The sequence below is a fragment of the Oncorhynchus mykiss genome, chromosome 11 (genome assembly GCF_013265735.2).
Source record: "Oncorhynchus mykiss isolate Arlee chromosome 11, USDA_OmykA_1.1, whole genome shotgun sequence".
In the NCBI taxonomy this organism is placed as follows: Eukaryota; Metazoa; Chordata; class Actinopteri; order Salmoniformes; family Salmonidae; genus Oncorhynchus; species Oncorhynchus mykiss.
The window spans coordinates 880,624-899,924 of NC_048575.1; the positions used below are offsets into that span (position 1 = coordinate 880,624).

General features: G+C 44.0%; 1 protein-coding gene across 1 annotated transcript; it reads right to left on the minus strand.

Moving 5' to 3' along the window:
- Positions 1-7,927: 7,927 nt before the first annotated feature.
- bdh1 (3-hydroxybutyrate dehydrogenase, type 1) lies at positions 7,928-19,099 on the minus strand. Its single transcript, XM_021620016.2, has 5 exons — positions 18,831-19,099; positions 18,439-18,549; positions 17,011-17,152; positions 10,722-10,874; positions 7,928-9,382 (listed from the first exon to the last, which is right to left on the minus strand). Exons 1-5 carry the CDS (start codon positions 19,041-19,043, stop codon positions 8,916-8,918), a joined length of 1,086 nt encoding a protein of 361 aa, XP_021475691.2. The 5' UTR covers positions 19,044-19,099; the 3' UTR covers positions 7,928-8,915.
- Between the last annotated feature and the right edge of the window lie 202 nt (positions 19,100-19,301).

Here is a 19,301-nt window from a genome sequence, read left to right on the forward strand (position 1 = left end):
TGAGCTGCACTACCTGAGCCACTTGTGTGGGTTGTAGACTCCGTCTCATGCTACCACTAGAGTGAAAGCACCGCCAGCATTCAAAAGTGACCAAAACATCAGCCAGGAAGCATAGGAACTGAGAAGTGGTCTGTGGTCACCACCTGCAGAACCACTCCTTTATTGGGGGTGTCTTGCTAATTGCCTATAATTTCCACCTGTTGTCTATTCCATTTGCACAACAGCATGGGAAATGTATTGTCAATCAGTGTTGCTTCATAAGTGGACCGTTTGCTTTTGGAGTTACATTGTGTTGTTTAAGTGTTCCCTTTATTTTTTTGAGCAGTGTATTTCAATACATTTATTTCAATTGACTGCTTTCCTTACATGAACTGTAACTCAGTAAAATCTTTTACATTGTTGCATGTTGCGTTTTTTTGTTCATTTTAGCCATTGCTTAAAGAAATAAGCAAACACGTTTGGTGTTCGCCAAAAGGCATGTGGGAGACTCCCCAAACATATGGAAGAAGGTTCTCTGGTCAGATGAGACTAAAATGTAGCTTTTTGGCCATCATGGAAAAAGCTATGTCTGGCGCAAACCCAACACCTCTCATCACCCAGAGAATACCATCCCCACAGTGAAGCATGGTGGTGGCAGCATCATGCTGTGGGGATGTTTGGGATCGGGGACTGGGAAACTGGTCAGAATTGAAAGAATGATGGATGACACTAAATACAGGGAAATTCTTGAGGGAAACCTGTTTCAGTCTTCCAAAGATTTGAGACTGGGACGGAGGTTCACCTTCCAGCAGGACAATAACCCTAAGCATACTGGTACAGCAACACTTGAGTGGTTTAAGGGGAAATATTTAAATGTCTTGGAATGGCCTAGTCAAAGCCCAGACCTCAATCCAATTGTGAATCTGTGGTATGACTTAAAGATTGCTGTACACCAGCGGAACCCATCCAACTTGAAGAAACTGGAGCAGTTTTGCCTTGAAGAATGGGGGGAAAATCCCAGTGGCTAGATGTGTCAAGCTTATAGAGACATACCCCAAGAGACTTGCAGCTGTAATTGCTGCAAAAGGTGTATCTACAAAGTATTGATTTCGAGGGGGTGAATAGTTATGCACGCTCAAGTGCTTTGTTTATTTCCTATAACAAATATTGGCTACCACAGCATTCTGCAGCAATACGCCATCCCATCTGGTTTGGGCTTAGTGGGACTATCATTTGTTTTTCAGCAGGACGATGACCCAACACACCTCCAGGCAGTGTAAGAGCTATTTTACCAAGAAGGAGAGTGATGGAGTGCTGCATCAGTTGACCTGGCCTCCACAATCACCAGACCTCAACCAAATTGAGATGGTTTGGGATGAGTCGGACTGCAGAGTGAAGGAAAAGCAGCCAACAAGTGCCCAGCATATGTGGGAACTCCTTCAGTAGTGTTGGAAAACCATTCCAGGTGAAGCTGGTTGAGAGAATGCCAATAGTGTGAAAAGCTGTCAAGGCAAATGATGGCTATTTGAAGAATCTCAAATTCTTTAATATATTTTGATTTGTTTAACACTTTTTCTGGTTACTACTTGATTCCATCCATATGTGTTATTTCATAGTTGATGTCTTCACTATTATTCTACAATGTAGAAAATAAATGAAACCCCTTGAATGAGTCGGCGTTGTAAAACCTTTGACCAGCGGTATATATGGTATATATACACATATATATGGAATAGAAAGATACCATTCACTGGAACACTGCTGCTGATAAATGAGTGGTCTATCTGTCTAACATGTTGTACTGTGCAGTGCTACCATCTAGTGGCCAGCTATAGTAGTGAACGTTCCTCTGGTGGTTTGGACAGAAGTCAACGACATGAACTACAACAAAATGGGAATGAAGGAAATAAGGAATTGACTCAAACTTTGTTTATTTCAAATCATCCTTTGAAAGGAACTCTAACAACATTTTACTATTAACTTTTAAAATGGACAAATTCCAATCCACACATATTTTCCACAGCAGGAAATGTTTAATGCGTAAATGTATGAAAGGCTTGAAACACATTTTAAAAGGCCAAAGTCCCATTTTTAAAACCAACTGTGTGGATGAATAGAATCTGACAGCAGCCAGCAACACAAGCCAGTCTGTTGTCATTATGTAACCTGGAGTGAATCTAGCCAAGCCTCACAGTGTCTTACAGTAGGCAGCCTGGGTCTGTTCCGGACTGGGCCACAACAGAACAGCAGGAACCCTCCCTAGCTCTGGACCCTGTTAGACGAATCCGCAAAGCGTCTTAGATTAAAATGATTCAGATTGTTAGGGACAAGGAGGACCTGATCCTAGACCAGTACTACTCTTAAAGACCCTTTGTGGAGAGACTACCCTCCTCAGAACCAACAGTAGAACAGAGAGAGAGAGGTTATCCTCATCAGAACCAACAGTAGAACAGAGAGAGAGAGGTTATCCTCATCAGAACCAACAGTAGAACAGAGGTTATCCTCATCAGAACCAACAGTAGAACAGAGAGAGAGAGGTTATCCTCATCAGAACCAACAGTAGAACAGAGGTTATCCTCCTTAGAACCAACAGTAGAACAGAGAGAGAGAGGTTATCCTCATCAGAACCAACAGTAAAACAGAGGTTATCCTCCTTAGAACCAACAGTAGAACAGAGAGAGAGAGGTTATCCTCATCAGAACCAACAGTAAAACAGAGGTTACCCTTCTCAGAACCAACAGTAGAACAGAGAGAGAGGTTATCCTCCTTAGAACCAACAGTAGAACAGAGAGGGTATCCTCCTCAGAACCAACAGTTAACACTGGACGGCTAGTGTCCTCTTTTCGATGACATTTTTCATAATTGAATGGAAACATGTATGAATGTCAAGGCATTGCATCATATTAAACACCCTAATCTCAAGTATTCAGCCCCTTGGATTTTGTTGTTAAAATTGGATTGGAATGGATTTGATTTATTGTTCTACACAAAATACATTTCTACAAATTAATAAAAACAAATAACAAAAATCATTGCATAAAAATTCACCTCCTTTGTTTAAGCAAACCTAAATGAGTTCAGGAGTAAATTGTTGCTTAACAAATTATAGGTTACCTGTACTGTATGAAATAGTAGGGTTTGACATGATTCCTGATTGACTACCCCTTCCTCTGTCCCCCATACATACGAAAGGTCCCTCCGTCAACTATTGAATTTCAAGCACAGATTAAACTACAAAGACCAGGGAGCTTTTTTGAAAGTCTCATTGCCACCCAGACACAACAAGTGTACAGTCTTCCTTCTGAATGGAGGGCAGGAAGGATAATACCATGAGACCCTTGGTGAGTTTAAAATAGCTACAGAGTGTAATGGCTGTGACAGGAGATAACCGAGGACAGCTCAACAACTCCAAAACAAGCATCCTGTATCTAACAAGGCACTGAAGTAAAACTTTCTTTTAAACACGGCAAAATGAATAAACATTTTGGCATAAATGCTAAGTCTTATGTTTGGGGCAAAGCCAACATGTCACTGAGTAACTGCCTCGTCCTAACCTGACACACCAGGCTACATAAAACTGGAGTGCCTTACCAAGATGACATCGCATGTTGCCGAGTGGCCTAGTTACAGTTTAGAGACTTAAATCTGCTTGAAAATATGTAGACTTTTGCACAATTGAGGTGTGGAAAGCTCTCAGGGGGAAGTTCAGACCATAGCACATCGCTGTGTTGGCTTTTTATACACTTTCCTGTCTACGGAGTGACCTCAGCCACGGTTGGTGCCGTTTGAGATGGAGGACGGCCTTATTTCTACTACAGCATATTGGATGGCTGTTATTCATATTTCATTCACCCAGTTCAATGTATCATCGATATGTTTAGGCCACGACATGATACTCTAATTTGACCTATACCCATCATGAGGTTGCTACAACAGACTTAGAATGAAAGTTTACAATGCAGGTGAAAAGGTTGAGAGAATAATTTGAGTAATCAAGGTGACAGCCAGTGAGAACATTAAATACTGCCTTACACCCTCTTGCCTGCCTCTAGCGTGTAATCATTTATTCTGTTTTGCTAATAAAACAAGAGTTTCTATTGGACAAATTCAGGTAGGTCCCTCCCCATTTTGTGCCATTTGCTTAAGAAACGTTTTGTAACAGAATCGTCAGAATTAAACACCCGCCCTGTTTACCTTCATTTTATTCTTGATAGAAATAACACCATTCATTGTCATTTATAATCAATAATTTATTTAACTAGGGAAGTCGGTTAAGAACAAATTCTTATTTTCAATGACGGCCTAGGAACAGTGGGTTAACTGCCTTGTTCAGGGACAGAACGACAGATTTGTACCTTGTCAGCTCGGGGATTCGAACTTGCTCTAACCACGAGGCTACCCTGCCGCTAGGTAAAATGAGTAAGCTGTTTGGAGATAGCCTACATATAGTAACTGGTCTAGATCATTGTTCCTGGAGACAAATGTGAAACCAGTCCTATAGAGGCCAAATTAAAATCATATCAACATGATGTGTTACGGCCCCTTGCCACAGTGAAATAGACTATAAAATAGCTGTTATGCCCTAATAACTTGCAGGGATTGACATTTGAAGACCCAATCTGTAGGCCTTTAAATGGCCAAACCTGATTTATTCTCTTTAGAATGTTTTCATTGTTTTCTCAGTTTATCTTTACAATGTGTATCGTGTTAAATATGAGCCACTATCGGGAGCCACCGTCAGTAATACCCACATGCAGTTCTAACTTTCACTCTAGTTTCCTACATTTAGCACCATTCCCCTTCCTTCCTCGGTCGTCTTGTCGTTGTTCCAGGGTGACATTAGGCTAACGGTGTCTATTAGAGTCCTTATGGAACTCGGACGTAGCAGTTTAAACCTGCCGCACGGTTCATCACAGCTCCATGTTTAGTTCATACGACTACTGTCCACATTTTCCCACCTTCCAATATTTTATGGATTGAACTTGAATACGCCGACTTTCAGGATGAATCGTAACACTATTTATGATTCAATAATATATTTAATACGTAAAGGCTCACCAAACCTGATTAGAATGATTCACTTTCCTAACATCGGCACGAAATAACCCACAAAAATCTACGAGTTGGTGCTGAAAGAGATCAATATATCTAGATGCTTAATTTCATCGATCCATAATATTCTCTCTTTTGTCTGTAGACAAAATTCAAATTTTAAAAAGGTACAGCATATTTAAAGGGATGGCTTTCGATAAATGTACTGAAAACACTGTTGAATGTGAACTTCACAACAAAGGAAATAATCGGTTAGCCAGCAAGTGGGAGGTTTGTCAGTGATTGAATGATATTTATTCATTGAGGGCATGGTAGCCACACCTGTAGAGCGCAATACATGCTTGGTAAGTCTGAATACCAACTGAGAAGTGCAAAAGGCATTTCCTCAGTCTGAATTGGCCCCTTAGATACCAACCCAAGAAGACTCACAGCTGTAATCGCTGCCAAAATGTGATTCTAACATGTATTGACTCAGAGGGTTGAATACTTATCTCAATCAAGGTTTATATGGGTGGGTCTAATCCTGGTTGGTTAAAACCACATTCCAGCCATTGTCTATTCTACAAGTTACCACAGGCTAAATCTATGACGTTAAAATGTCTATTTACTCTGAGCAATCCACTCTCTCATCAGCCCAACCAGGCAACTTATAAACTTGATCTCCACTATAAAAACCATCTAGACATTATCTCACATTTCTTTTAGATTAACAATTGGTTTTCAACAGCGGAGATTTGTAATAGCCTTGCGTTTGCAAAATATTAAAAAAAATAATAATACAATATTGAAATTGGATCTCCAGCTATTAATGAACATGTCAGGACAAACAGGCAGCTTCTCTCAGCCAGTCGAAATCATGACTCAGCATCATTTTTATGGATCTATACAAACGAAATGTCAACAGAAAAACAGTAACTGTAGCTCGTTTGCTGTCATTCCAGCTTCAGTTTGGGGGGAGGGAGGGGAAGAGAGAGAGAGAGAGAGAGAACCAGACAGCGTTCCATGCCAGGAGAAATCATTAGCTCATTGTTATGGAGGTATCCCGAAAGAGTCACTAGAAAACAGCTTAAACCCCAGCTACTGTGCTGTTATTCTGGCTACACTGTTTGACATGCCTGTGTTAGCCAAATAGCAAGCAAGGGATAAGACCATTGCCAGCCATCATGGCAATGGAACATTTAGAACGAACGACTGGGTCTCGTCCATAGATTCAGAATAAAAGGACAACGACTGGGTCTCGTCCATAGATACAGAATAAAAGGACAACAACTGGGTCTCGTCCCTAGATACAGAACAAAAGGACAACGACTGGGTCTCGTCCATAGATACAGAACAAAAGGACAACGACTGGGTCTCGTCCCTAGATACAGAATAAAAGGACAACGACTGGGTCTCGTCCATAGACACAGAACAACAAGGACAACGACTGGGTCTCGTCCATAGATACAGAACAACAAGGACAACGACTGGGTCTCGTCCATAGACACAGAACAAAAGGGCAACGACTGGGTCTCGTCCCTAGACACAGAACAAAAGGACAACGACTGGTTCGCGTCCCTAGACACAGAACAAAAGGACAACGACTGGGTCTCGTCCCTAGACACAGAACAAAAGGACAACGACTGGGTCTCGTCCATAGACACAGAACAAAAGGACAACGACTGGGTCGCGTCCATAGACACAGAACAACAAGGACAACGACTGGGTCGCGTCCATAGACACAGAATAAAAGGACAACGACTGGGTCGCGTCCCTAGACACAGAATAAAAGGACAACGACTGGGTCGCGTTCCTAGACACAGAATAAAAGGACAACGACTGGGTCTCGTCCATAGACACAGAACAAAAGGACAACGACTGGGTCGCGTTCCTAGACACAGAATAAAAGGACAACGACTGGGTCTCGTCCATAGACACAGAACAAAAGGACAACGACTGGGTCTCGTCCCTAGACACAGAATAAAAGGACAACGACTGGGTCTCGTCCCTAGACACAGAACAAAAGGACAACGACTGGGTCTCGTCCCTAGACACAGAACAAAAGGACAACAACTGGGTCTCGTCCATAGACACAGAACAAAAGGACAACGACTGGGTCGCGTCCCTAGACACAGAATAAAAGGACAACGACTGGGTCGCGTCCATAGATACAGAACAACAAGGACAACGACTGGGTCTCGTTCCTAGATACAGAACAACAAGGACAACGACTGGGTCTCATCCCTAGACACAGAACAAAAGGACAACTGGGTCGCGTCCCTAGACACAGAACAAAAGGACAACGACTGGGTCGCGTCCCTAGACACAGAACAACAAGGACAACGACTGGGTCTCGTCCCTAGACACAGAACAAAAGGACAACGACTGGGTCGCGTCCATAGACACAGAACAAAAGGACAACGACTGGGTCGCGTCCCTAGAAACAGAACAACAAGGACAACGACTGGGTCTCGTCCCTAGACACAGAATAAAAGGACAACGACTGGGTCGCGTCCCTAGACACAGAACAACAAGGACAACGACTGGGTCGCGTCCATAGACACAGAACAACAAGGACAACGACTGGGTCGCGTCCCTAGACACAGAACAAAAGGACAACGACTGGGTCTCGTCCCTAGACACAGAACAAAAGGACAACGACTGGGTCTCGTCCCTAGACACAGAACAAAAGGACAACGACTGGGTCGCGTCCATAGACACAGAACAACAAGGACAACGACTGGGTCGCGTCCCTAGACACAGAACAAAAGGACAACGACTGGGTCGCGTCCCTAGACACAGAACAACAAGGACAACGACTGGGTCGCGTCCATAGACACAGAACAACAAGGACAACGACTAGGTCGCGTCCCTAGACACAGAACAAAAGGACAACGACTGGGTCTCGTCCCTAGACACAGAACAAAAGGACAACGACTGGGTCTCGTCCCTAGACACAGAACAAAAGGACAACGACTGGTTCTCGTCCCTAGACACAGAACAAAAGGACAACGACTGGGTCTCGTCCCTAGACACAGAACAAAAGGACAACGACTGGGTCTCGTCCCTAGACACAGAACAACAAGGACAACGACTGGTTCTCGTCCCTAGACACAGAACAAAAGGACAACGACTGGGTCGCGTCCCTAGACACAGAACAAAAGGACAACGACTGGGTCGCGTCCCTAGACACAGAACAAAAGGACAACGACTGGGTCGCGTCCCTAGACACAGAATAAAAGGACAACGACTGGGTCGCGTCCCTATACACAGAACAAAAGGACAACGACTGGGTCGCGTCTCTGGCAACCCGAACCGATAGAATGACCAACCAGCCGGCTTGGGTAGCAACCCTAGATTTGCGTCGGGACTATATCTCGTGGAAGGATGAAACTGTATGAGTAAATTCATCAAAGTAATGTTTATGAAAATATGTTAATAACCCGCATAAAAGTGATAATGCCCTGGGAGCTGGTGTTCACCTCGGGCCTAACACCCGCGCCAATATAACCTCCAAACATCGGCTTCATCACTTGAATATTACAGCTTCATGTATTACTTAAGAAGAAGAAAAGATCCCGTTTCCAAGGGGGTGAATAACGTATATATTGTAGATAGGACAATAGTGCATAGTGTTCAAAATGGCTCAATCACTGAGATTTCCAGTGTGAAGGAATCCTTAGCTACAGCAGTGGGCCTTGGACCTCATGATCCAAGAAGAACAGAAATTGTTAAATCAGTCAAGTCAGGAAATTCATTCAAATTAGATTTAACATATTGAGAATCGATCGCTTGTAATTTTCCATAGGGAATTCCCCAATTTTAGACACTAAAGTGGAACGGAACCCTAATGCAATAGGATACACTGTACGTATGGAGACGATCAGAGACAGGGATCCTCCAGTTCAGAAGTAGAGACGGTCGGAGATGGCGGCCGGTAGGTGTGTCATCACCTGCATCCTGATCCACCAGTGAGGCTCCATGGGGTTATAGCGCGTGAACGGGCGGCGTGACGTGATGGCGTCGGTGATGTCATCTAGGACGGGCTGGACATCTTTCTGTCCGCTGCTACAGTATGACCTCATCAGAGCCATGTGTTTGTCGAAGTGGGCGTGGCCATAGTCCTCCTGGACACCAGGGGGCGCCTCGCGCCACAGTTTATCAGCAGTGGTCGCCACAATGTCCCGGGTCAGGATGCCCGTTGCCACAATGAAGTTCCCCGGCTCGATGACGGAGACCTTGACCCCCCAGGCCTTCATCTCGTAACGTAGACAGTCGGAGAACGCTTCCACGCCATATTTAGATACGCAGTATGGAGAACGCAGGGCATTGCCCATCCGCCCATACATACTGGCCAGGTTGACCACACGACCTGCAACACAGTGGCATTAGGTTATTACGTAGATCAATACCTATTTAACAACACAGTGGCATTAGGTTATTACATAGATCAATATCTATTTAACACAGTGATTTAGAACACATTAAAAAAGGTAGATTAATCGATGCACAAAGTAAACAGCAATCGATTTCTGAAACACAGAAAAGTATTGCATCACTCTCATATGAATATCTGAGGTGCTGCTGGTGACAACAACATAACGCTGAGTCTACCTTTTCACTTTTTATTTCTAGAAGAAAAGCAGTATGAACCCAAGCTCTGAGCCTGTTAGTAAATGCTCCAGTGGCATGCCTCTACAGTCCAACTAGCCTCAAAACCACATCTTAAAAACATTCTTCAGGAGCTTTACAGAGCAGCGACTGATTGACCAAAGCGCTAGTCAGTTGGTCACTAATTTTCTACCAGCTCAATGCAGTACATTACATTCCACACAAACAACATTATGCCTAAACAGAGCCCCCGTACCACCACCGCAGCCTAAACAGAGCCCCCGTACCACCACCGCAGCCTAAACAGAGCCCCCGTACCACCACCGCAGCCTAAACAGAGCCCCCGTACCACCACCGCGGCCCAAACAGAGCCCCCGTACCACCACCGCAGCCTAAACAGAGCCCCCGTACCACCACCACCGCAGCCTAAACAGAGCCCCCGTACCACCACCGAAACAGAGCCCCCGTACCACCACCACCGCAGCCTAAACAGAGCCCCCGTACCACCACCACCGCAGCACCACCACCTAAACAGAGCCCCCGTACCACCACCACCACCACCACCTAAACAGAGCCCCCGTACCACCACCACCGCAGCCTAAACAGAGCCCCCGTACCACCACCACCGCAGCCTAAACAGAGCCCCCGTACCACCACCACCACTACCGTACCACCACCACCTAAACAGAGCCCCCGTACCACCACCACCACCACCTAAACAGAGCCCCCGTACCACCACCACCACCACCTAAACAGAGCCCCCGTACCACCACCACCTAAACAGAGCCCCCGTACCACCACCACCTTAAGCTTAGTGACAAGCATGGAGGGGACAATGGGTGTTTAACACTGAGCTGTAGTCAATGAACAGCATTCTCACATAGGTATTCCTCTTATCTAGATGGGTGAGCACAGTGTGGAGTGCAATAGATGGATCGGGTGGGGTGGTATGAAAATTGGAGTGTGTCTAGGGTTTCTGGGATGGTGGAGTTAATGTGAGCCATGACCAGCCTGTCAAAGCACTTCATGACTACAGATGTGAGTGCTACAGGGCAGTAGTTATTTAGTACTTGTGTCTGAAGCAGTTGTGTGTGGCTGACCTTTGGCCCTACGGATGAGGGGCAGGAGGGCCTTGGTGACCCTGATAACCCCCCACAGGTTGACCTCTGACACCTGTCGGTACGTCTCCATGGTCGTAAACTCCACCTCTCCAAACGTAGACACACCTGCGTTGTTCAGCACCGCCCACAGACCTGATCAGGGGAATAGAGAAGGTTATGACTTGGTCTCCTTCAGTGTCTCCATTGACACATTTTCTTCTTGATTTAACATAGTCACAGCCTGAATTCAGCATTTACACACAATACCCCATAACGACAAAGTGAAAACATGTTTAGAAATGTATGCAAATTTACTGAAAATGAAATACAGAAAATCGAATTTACATACAGTACCAGTCAAAAGTTTGGACACACCCACTCATTCCAGGGTTTTTCTTTATTTTTACTATTTCATTCATTGTAGAATAATAGTGAAGATATTAAACTATGGAATCATGTAGTAACCAACAAAAAAAAAAGTTAAACAAATCAAAATATATTTTAGATTCTTCAAAGTAGCCACCCTTCGCCTTGACAGCTTTGCACACTCTTGGCACTCTCTCAAGCGTTATGAGCAATGCTTTTCCAACAGTCTTGAATGAGTTCCCACATATGCTGAGCACTTGTTGGCTAATTTTCCTTCACTCTGCGGTCCTACTCATCCCAAACCAAGTGACAACTGACAAGCCCTTAACCAACAGTGTAGACTTTACCATGAAATGCTGACTGACAAGCCCTTAACCAACCTATTAGTTCCACCACCCACACATGCAATGACATCTCCTGGTTTCAATGATGTTTCTAGAGACAATATCTCTCTCTTCATCACTCAATACCTAGGTTTACCTCCACTGTATTCACATCCTACCATACCTTTGTCTGTACATTATACCTTGATGCTATTTTATCGCCCCCAGAAACCTCCTTTTACTCTCTGTTCCAGACGTTCTAGAAGACCAATTCTTATTGCTTTTAGCCGCACCCTTATTCTACTCCTCCTATGTTCCTCTGGCGATGTAGAGGTGAATCCAGGCCCTGCAGTGCCTAGCTCCACTCCTATTCCCCAGGCGCTCTCTTTTGACGACTTGTGTAACCGTAATAGCCTTGGTTTCATGCATGTTAACATTAGAAGCCTCCTCCCTAAGTTTGTTCTATTCACTGCTTTAGCACACTCTGCCAACCCGGATGTTCTAGCTGTGTCTGAATCCTGGCTTAGGAAGACCACCAAAAATTCAGAAATTTTAATTCCAAACTACAACATTTTCAGACAAGATAGAACTGCCAAAGGGGGCGGTGTTGCAATCTACTGCAAAGATAGCCTGCAGAGTTCTGTCCTACTATCCAGGTCTGTACCCAAACAATTTGAACTTCTACTTTTAAAAATCCACCTCTCTAAAAACAAGTCTCTCACCGTTGCTGCCTGCTATAGACCACCCTCTGCCCCCAGCTGTGCTCTGGACACCATATGTGAACTGATTGCCCCCCATCTATCTTCAGAGCTCGTGCTGCTAGGCGACCTAAACTGGAACATGCTTAACACCCCAGCCATCCTACAATCTAAACTTGATGCCCTCAATCTCACACAAATTATCAATGAACCTACCAGGTACCTCCCCAAAGCCTTAAACACGGGCACCCTCATAGATATCATCCTAACCAACTTCCCCTCTAAATACACCTCTGCTGTCTTCAACCAAGATCTCAGCGATCACTGCCTCATTGCCTGCATCCGTAATGGGTCAGCGGTCAAACGACCTCCACTCATCACTGTAAAACGCTCCCTGAAACACTTCAGCGAGCAGGCCTTTCTAATCGACCTGGCCGGGGTATCCTGGAAGGATATTGATCTCATCCCGTCAGTAGAGGATGCCTGGATATTTTTTATAAATGCCTTCCTAACCATCTTAAATAAACATGCCCCATTCAAGAAATGTAAAACCAGGAACAGATATAGCCCTTGGTTCTCCCCAGACCTGACTGCCCTTAACCAACACAAAAACATCCTATGGCGTTCTGCATTAGCATCGAACAGCCCCCGTGGTATGCAGCTGTTCAGGGAAGCTAGAAACCATTATACACAGGCAGTTAGAAAAGCCAAGGCTAGCTTTTTCAAGCAGAAATTTTCTTCCTGCAACACAAACTCAAAAAAGTTCTGGGACACTGTAAAGTCCATGGAGAATAAGAACACCTCCTCCCAGCTGCCCACTGCACTGAAGATAGGAAACACTGTCACCACTGATAAATCCACCATAATTGAGAATTTCAATAAGCATTTTTCTACGGCTGGCCATGCTTTCCACCTGGTTACTCCTACCCCGGTCAACAGCACTGCACCCCCAACAGCAACTCGCCCAAGCCTTCCCTATTTCTAATTCTCCCAAATCCATTCAGCTGATCTTCTGAAAGAGCTGCAAAATCTGGACCCCTACAAATCAGCCGGGCTAGACAATCTGGACCCTTTCTTTCTAAAATGATCTGCCGAAATTGTTGCCACCCCTATTACTAGCCTGTTCAACCTCTCTTTCGTGTCGTCTGAGATTCCCAAAGATTGGAAAGCAGCTGCGGTCATCCCCCTCTTCAAAGGGTGGGACACTCTTGACCCAAACTGCTACAGACCTAGATCTATCCTACCATGCCTTTCTAAGGTCTTCGAAAGCCAAGTCAACAAACAGATTACCGACCATTTCGAATCTCACCATACCTTCTCTGCTATGCAATCTGGTTTCAGAGCTGGTCATGGGTGCACCTCAGCCATGCTCAAGGTCCTAAACGATATCTTAACAGCCAGAAACATTACTGTGCAGCCATATTCATTGATCTGGCCAAGGCTTTCGACTCTGTCAATCACCACATCCTCATCGGCAGACTCGACAGCCTTGGTTTCTCAAATGATTGCCTCGCCTGGTTCACTAACTACTTCTCTGATAGAGTTCAGTGTGTCAAATCGGAGGGTCTGCTGTCCGGACCTCTGGCAGTCTCTATGGGGGTGCCACAGGGTTCAATTCTTGGACCTACTCTCTTCTCTGTATACATCAATGAGGTCGCTCTTGCTGCTGGTGAGTCTCTGATCCACCTCTACGCAGACGACACCATTCTGTATACTTCCGGCCCTTCTTTGGACACTGTTAACAACCCTCCAGGCAAGCTTCAATGCCATACAACTCTCCTTCCGTGGCCTCCAATTGCTCTTAAATACAAGTAAAACTAAATGCATGCTCTTCAACCGATCGCTACCTGCACCTACCCGCCTGTCCAACATCACTACTCTGGACGGCTCTGACTTAGAATACGTGGACAACTACAAATACTTAGGTGTCTGGTTAGACTGTAAACTCTCCTTCCAGACCCATATCAAACATCTCCAATCCAAAGTTAAATCTAGAATTGGCTTCCTATTTCACAACAAAGCATCCTTCACTCATGCTGCCAAACATACCCTTGTAAAACTGACCATCCTACCAATCCTCGACTTTGGCGATGTCATTTACAAAATAGCCTCCAATACCCTACTCAACAAATTGGATGCAGTCTATCACAGTGCAATCCGTTTTGTCACCAAAGCCCCATATACTACCCACCACTGCGACCTGTACGCTCTCGTTGGCTGGCCCTCGCTTCATACTCGTCGCCAAACCCACTGGCTCCATGTCATCTACAAGACCCTGCTAGGTAAAGTCCCCCCTTATCTCAGCTCGCTGGTCACCATAGCATCTCCCACCTGTAGCACACGCTCCAGCAGGTATATCTCTCTAGTCACCCCCAAAACCAATTCTTTCTTTGGCCGCCTCTCCTTCCAGTTCTCTGCTGCCAATGACTGGAACGAACTACAAAAATCTCTGAAACTGGAAACACTTATCTCCCTCACTAGCTTTAAGCACCAACTGTCAGAGCAGCTCACAGACTACTGCACCTGTACATAGCCCACCTATAATTTAGCCCAAACAACTACCTCTTTCCCAACTGTATTTTATTTATTTTGCATCCCATTATTTTTATTTCTACTTTGCACATTCTTCCATTGCAAAACTACCATTCCAGTGTTTTACTTGCTATATTGTATTTACCTTGCCACCATGGCCTTTTTTGCCTTTACCTCCCTTCTCACCTCATTTGCTCACATTGTATATAGACTTGTTTATACTGTATTATTGACTGTATGTTTGTTTTTACTCCATGTGTAACTCTGTGTCGTTGTATGTGTCGAACTGCTTTGCTTTATCTTGGCCAGGTCGCAATTGTAAATGAGAACTTGTTCTCAACTTGCCTACCTGGTTAAATAAAGGTAAAATAAAAAATAAAAATAAAACAGTGTAGACTTTACCATGAAATGCTGACTGACAAGCCATTAACCAACAGTGCAGTTCAAGAAGCATTAAGAAAATATTTACCAAATAAAGTAAAGTAAAAAATAAAACAGAGGCTATATTCAGGGGATACCGGTACAATGTGGAGGCTCTATATTGGGGGTACCGGTACAGAGTCAATGTGGACGCTATATACAGGGGGTACCAGTACAGAGTCAATGTGGAGGCTATATACAGGGGGTACCAGTACAGAGTCAATGTGGAGGCTATATATTGGGGGTACCGGTACAGAGTCAATGTGGACGCTATATACAGGGGGTACCAGTACAGAGTCAATGTGGAGGCTATATACAGGGGGTACCAGTACAGAGTCAATGTGGAGGCTATATACAGGGGGTACCGGTACAGAATCAATGTGGAGGCTATATACAGGGGGTACCAGTAGAGTCAATGTGGAGGCTATATACTGGGGGTACCGGTACAGAGTCAATGTGGACGCTATATACAGGGGGTACCAGTACAGAGTCAATGTGGACGCTATATACAGGGTGTACCGGTACAGAGTCAATGTGGACGCTATATACAGGGGGTACTGGTACAGAGTCAATGTGGACGCTATATACAGGGGGTACCGGTACAGAGTCAATGTGGACGCTATATTCAGGGGGTACCAGTACAGAGTCAATGTGGAGGCTATATACAGGGGGTACCAGTACAGAGTCAATGTGGACGCTATATACAGGGTGTACCGGTACAGAGTCAATGTGGACGCTATATACAGGGGGTACTGGTACAGAGTCAATGTGGACGCTATATACAGGGGGTACCAGTACAGAGTCAATGTGGACGCTATATTCAGGGGGTACCAGTAGAGTCAATGTGGACGCTATATACAGGGTGTACCGGTACAGAGTCAATGTGGACGCTATATACAGGGGGTACCGGTACAGAGTCAATGTGGACGCTATATACAGGGTGTACCGGTACAGAGTCAATGTGGACGCTATATACAGGGGGTACCGGTACAGAGTCAATGTGGACGCTATATACAGGGTGTACCGGTACAGAGTCAATGTGGACGCTATATACAGGGGGTACCGGTACAGAGTCAATGTGGACGCTATATACAGGGGGTACCAGTAGAGTCAATGTGGACGCTATATACAGGGTGTACCGGTACAGAGTCAATGTGGACGCTATATACAGGGGGTACCGGTACAGAGTCAATGTGGACGCTATATACAGGGTGTACTGGTACAGAATCAATGTGGAGGCTATATACAGGGGGTACCGGTACAGAGTCAATGTGGAGGCTATATACATGGGGTACTGGTACCGAGTCAATGTGCGGGGGTTAGTTGAGGTAATTTTTACATGTAGGATGCCGGTCAGGATGATCTCGATGGTGCAGTTGTAGAACATTTTGAGGATCTGGGGACCCAAATCTTTTCAGTCTCCTGAGGGGGAATGATTCCATAGTTGATGTCTTCACTATTATTCTACAATGTAGAAAATAGTAAAAATGAAGAAAAACCCTTGAATGAGTAGGTGTGTCCAAACTTTTGACTGGTACTGTAAGTATTCACACCCCCTTGCCATGACACCCCAAATTGACCCCAGATGAATCCTGTTTCCATTGTTCATCCTTGAGATGTCACTACAACTTGGAGTCCACCTGAGGTAAATTCGATAGATTGGATGTGATTTTGGGAGAAAAAAAAAACACACCTGTCTAGATGGGTGAGGTTTTTTATTTTGAATTCAGGCTGTAACAAAATATTGAATATGTAAAGGGGTATGACTACTTTCTGAATGCACTGCATCTGCTTTCACTGTCATGCAGATAATCATTCACTATACCCAATAATTCAGATCAAAAATCTGCATATTTATTCTAGATAATGTAGAAAGAGCTCTGCATGATGCCGTTCATGTTCCTGTTTATGGTATGATGTCTGGCAGAGAGACAGACTGGTGTTCTGTACCTCTCTGTGAGTCGTCCAGGTGTGTGTTGACGTAGTCCACAGCTCTGTTCACCTGCTCCTCACTGCAGACATCCAGCTGAACCACCTTCATCCGATCTGACTGCATCTCCTCCAGCTCCTTGGACCCTTCCCCACCCTTATCCTGGAAAGGAAAGGCATCAAATCAGAAGAACTCCAAAACTGTCTGACGATAGTCAATGCCTCTCTGAACATTTCAACAATCAGCACAAACTCAGACTACTGCGCCAGCCTATTATTTCACAGACAGAAATCCTACTTTCCATTTCCTTAGCATCTTCTGCATTACCTTGAACAGACAGTTTACCTAGACAAACTAATAACATTACCTTGAACAGACAGTTTACCTAGACAAACTAATAACATTACCTTGAACAGACAGTTTACCTAGACAAACTAATAACATTACCTTGAACATACAGTTTACCTGGACATAAACTAATAACATTACCTTGAACAGACAGTTTACCTGGACATAAACTAATAACATTACCTTGAACAGACAGTTTACCTGGACATAAACTAATAACATTACCTTGAACAGACAGTTTACCTGGATATACACAGTACCTTGAACAGACAGTTTACCTGGACATAAACTAATAACATTACCTTGAACAGACAGTTTACCTAGATATAAACATTACCTTGAACATACAGTTTACCTGGATATAAACATTACCTTGAACAGACAGTTTACCTGGATATAAACATTACCTTGAACAGACAGTTTACCTGGATATAAACATTACCTTGAACAGACAGTTTACCTGGATATAAACATTACCTTGAACAGACAGTTTACCTGGATATAAACATTACCTTGAACAGACAGTTAACCTGGATATAAACACTACCTTGAACAGACAGTTTACCTGGATATAAACATTACCTTGAACAGACAGTTTACCTGGATATAAACATTACCTTGAACAGACAGTTTACCTAGATATAAACATTACCTTGAACATACAGTTTACCTGGATATAAACATTACCTTGAACAGACAGTTTACCTGGATATAAACATTACCTTGAACAGACAGTTTACCTGGATATAAACATTACCTTGAACAGACAGTTTACCTGGATATAAACATTACCTTGAACAGACAGTTTACCTGGATATAAACATTACCTTGAACAGACAGTTAACCTGGATATAAACACTACCTTGAACAGACAGTTTACCTGGATATAAACATTACCTTGAACAGACAGTTTACCTGGATATAAACATTACCTTGAACAGACAGTTTACCTGGACATAAACTAATAACATTACCTTGAACAGACAGTTTACCTGGACATAAACTAATAACATTACCTTGAACAGACAGTTTACCTGGACATAAACTAATAACATTACCTTGAACAGACAGTTTACCTGGACATAAACTAATAACATTACCTTGAACAGACATCCAGCGAAGACAGTGAAGCCCAGTTTGTGGAGGTGCTTAGCCGTGGCATGACCAAAACCACTGTCACAGCCTGTGATGAATACTGCCTTTCCCTTTACCTGCAACATGGACAAACTAATATTACCCAACACAAAGTGTCATTTTAAAGGGTTTGAATAGATGGAAAGGCAAGCTGAGAAACTGCACTGCTTGGAATTGACCCATTTAATTTCAAACTATTGTGGGATACTTTTATATCTTATTATGATATGATTTAATGTCTTATCTGCTTTGTTCAACTTTAAATCAGTATAGCGTAGATACAGTGTGGAATGAAATATAAAAGGCATTAGATTTTCAATGGTATACCGTACAGGTGAGATATTTTAGGCTTCTGTACCTCTATCGTTCCTCTGGGTATCCGTGGTGTCGCGACATAGAGTACAAAAATGAAATACACCCCGACTATGCACTCTGACACACTGGTCTCAGGAAAACCACAGCATTTAGCGACAGCATTCAGCAACGCTGGGAGTCCGAACCCCAGAACTACAGTCAAAAGAACCGAAAACGACACGAGTAGAGCCCCTCGAACGAAAGGAAGCGAAGCCATTTCGTTATTAACTTCTGTGCTGTTAACTTCTTCTTCGGGGTTTAACGACGGTTGGCATCCAATGTGTTGCATTACCGCCCCCAACTGGACTATAATATATATCCATTATACTGTGATACAAAATGGGAAAAATGTCAAATAAACACCATTCCAACTAACTCTACACTAATTAAAAACTCACTTCCCCATTCCACTACTTTGACCATATCTACTCCTGCACCACCAGGGCAGAAAACCACCACTCAACACACCCTGTAA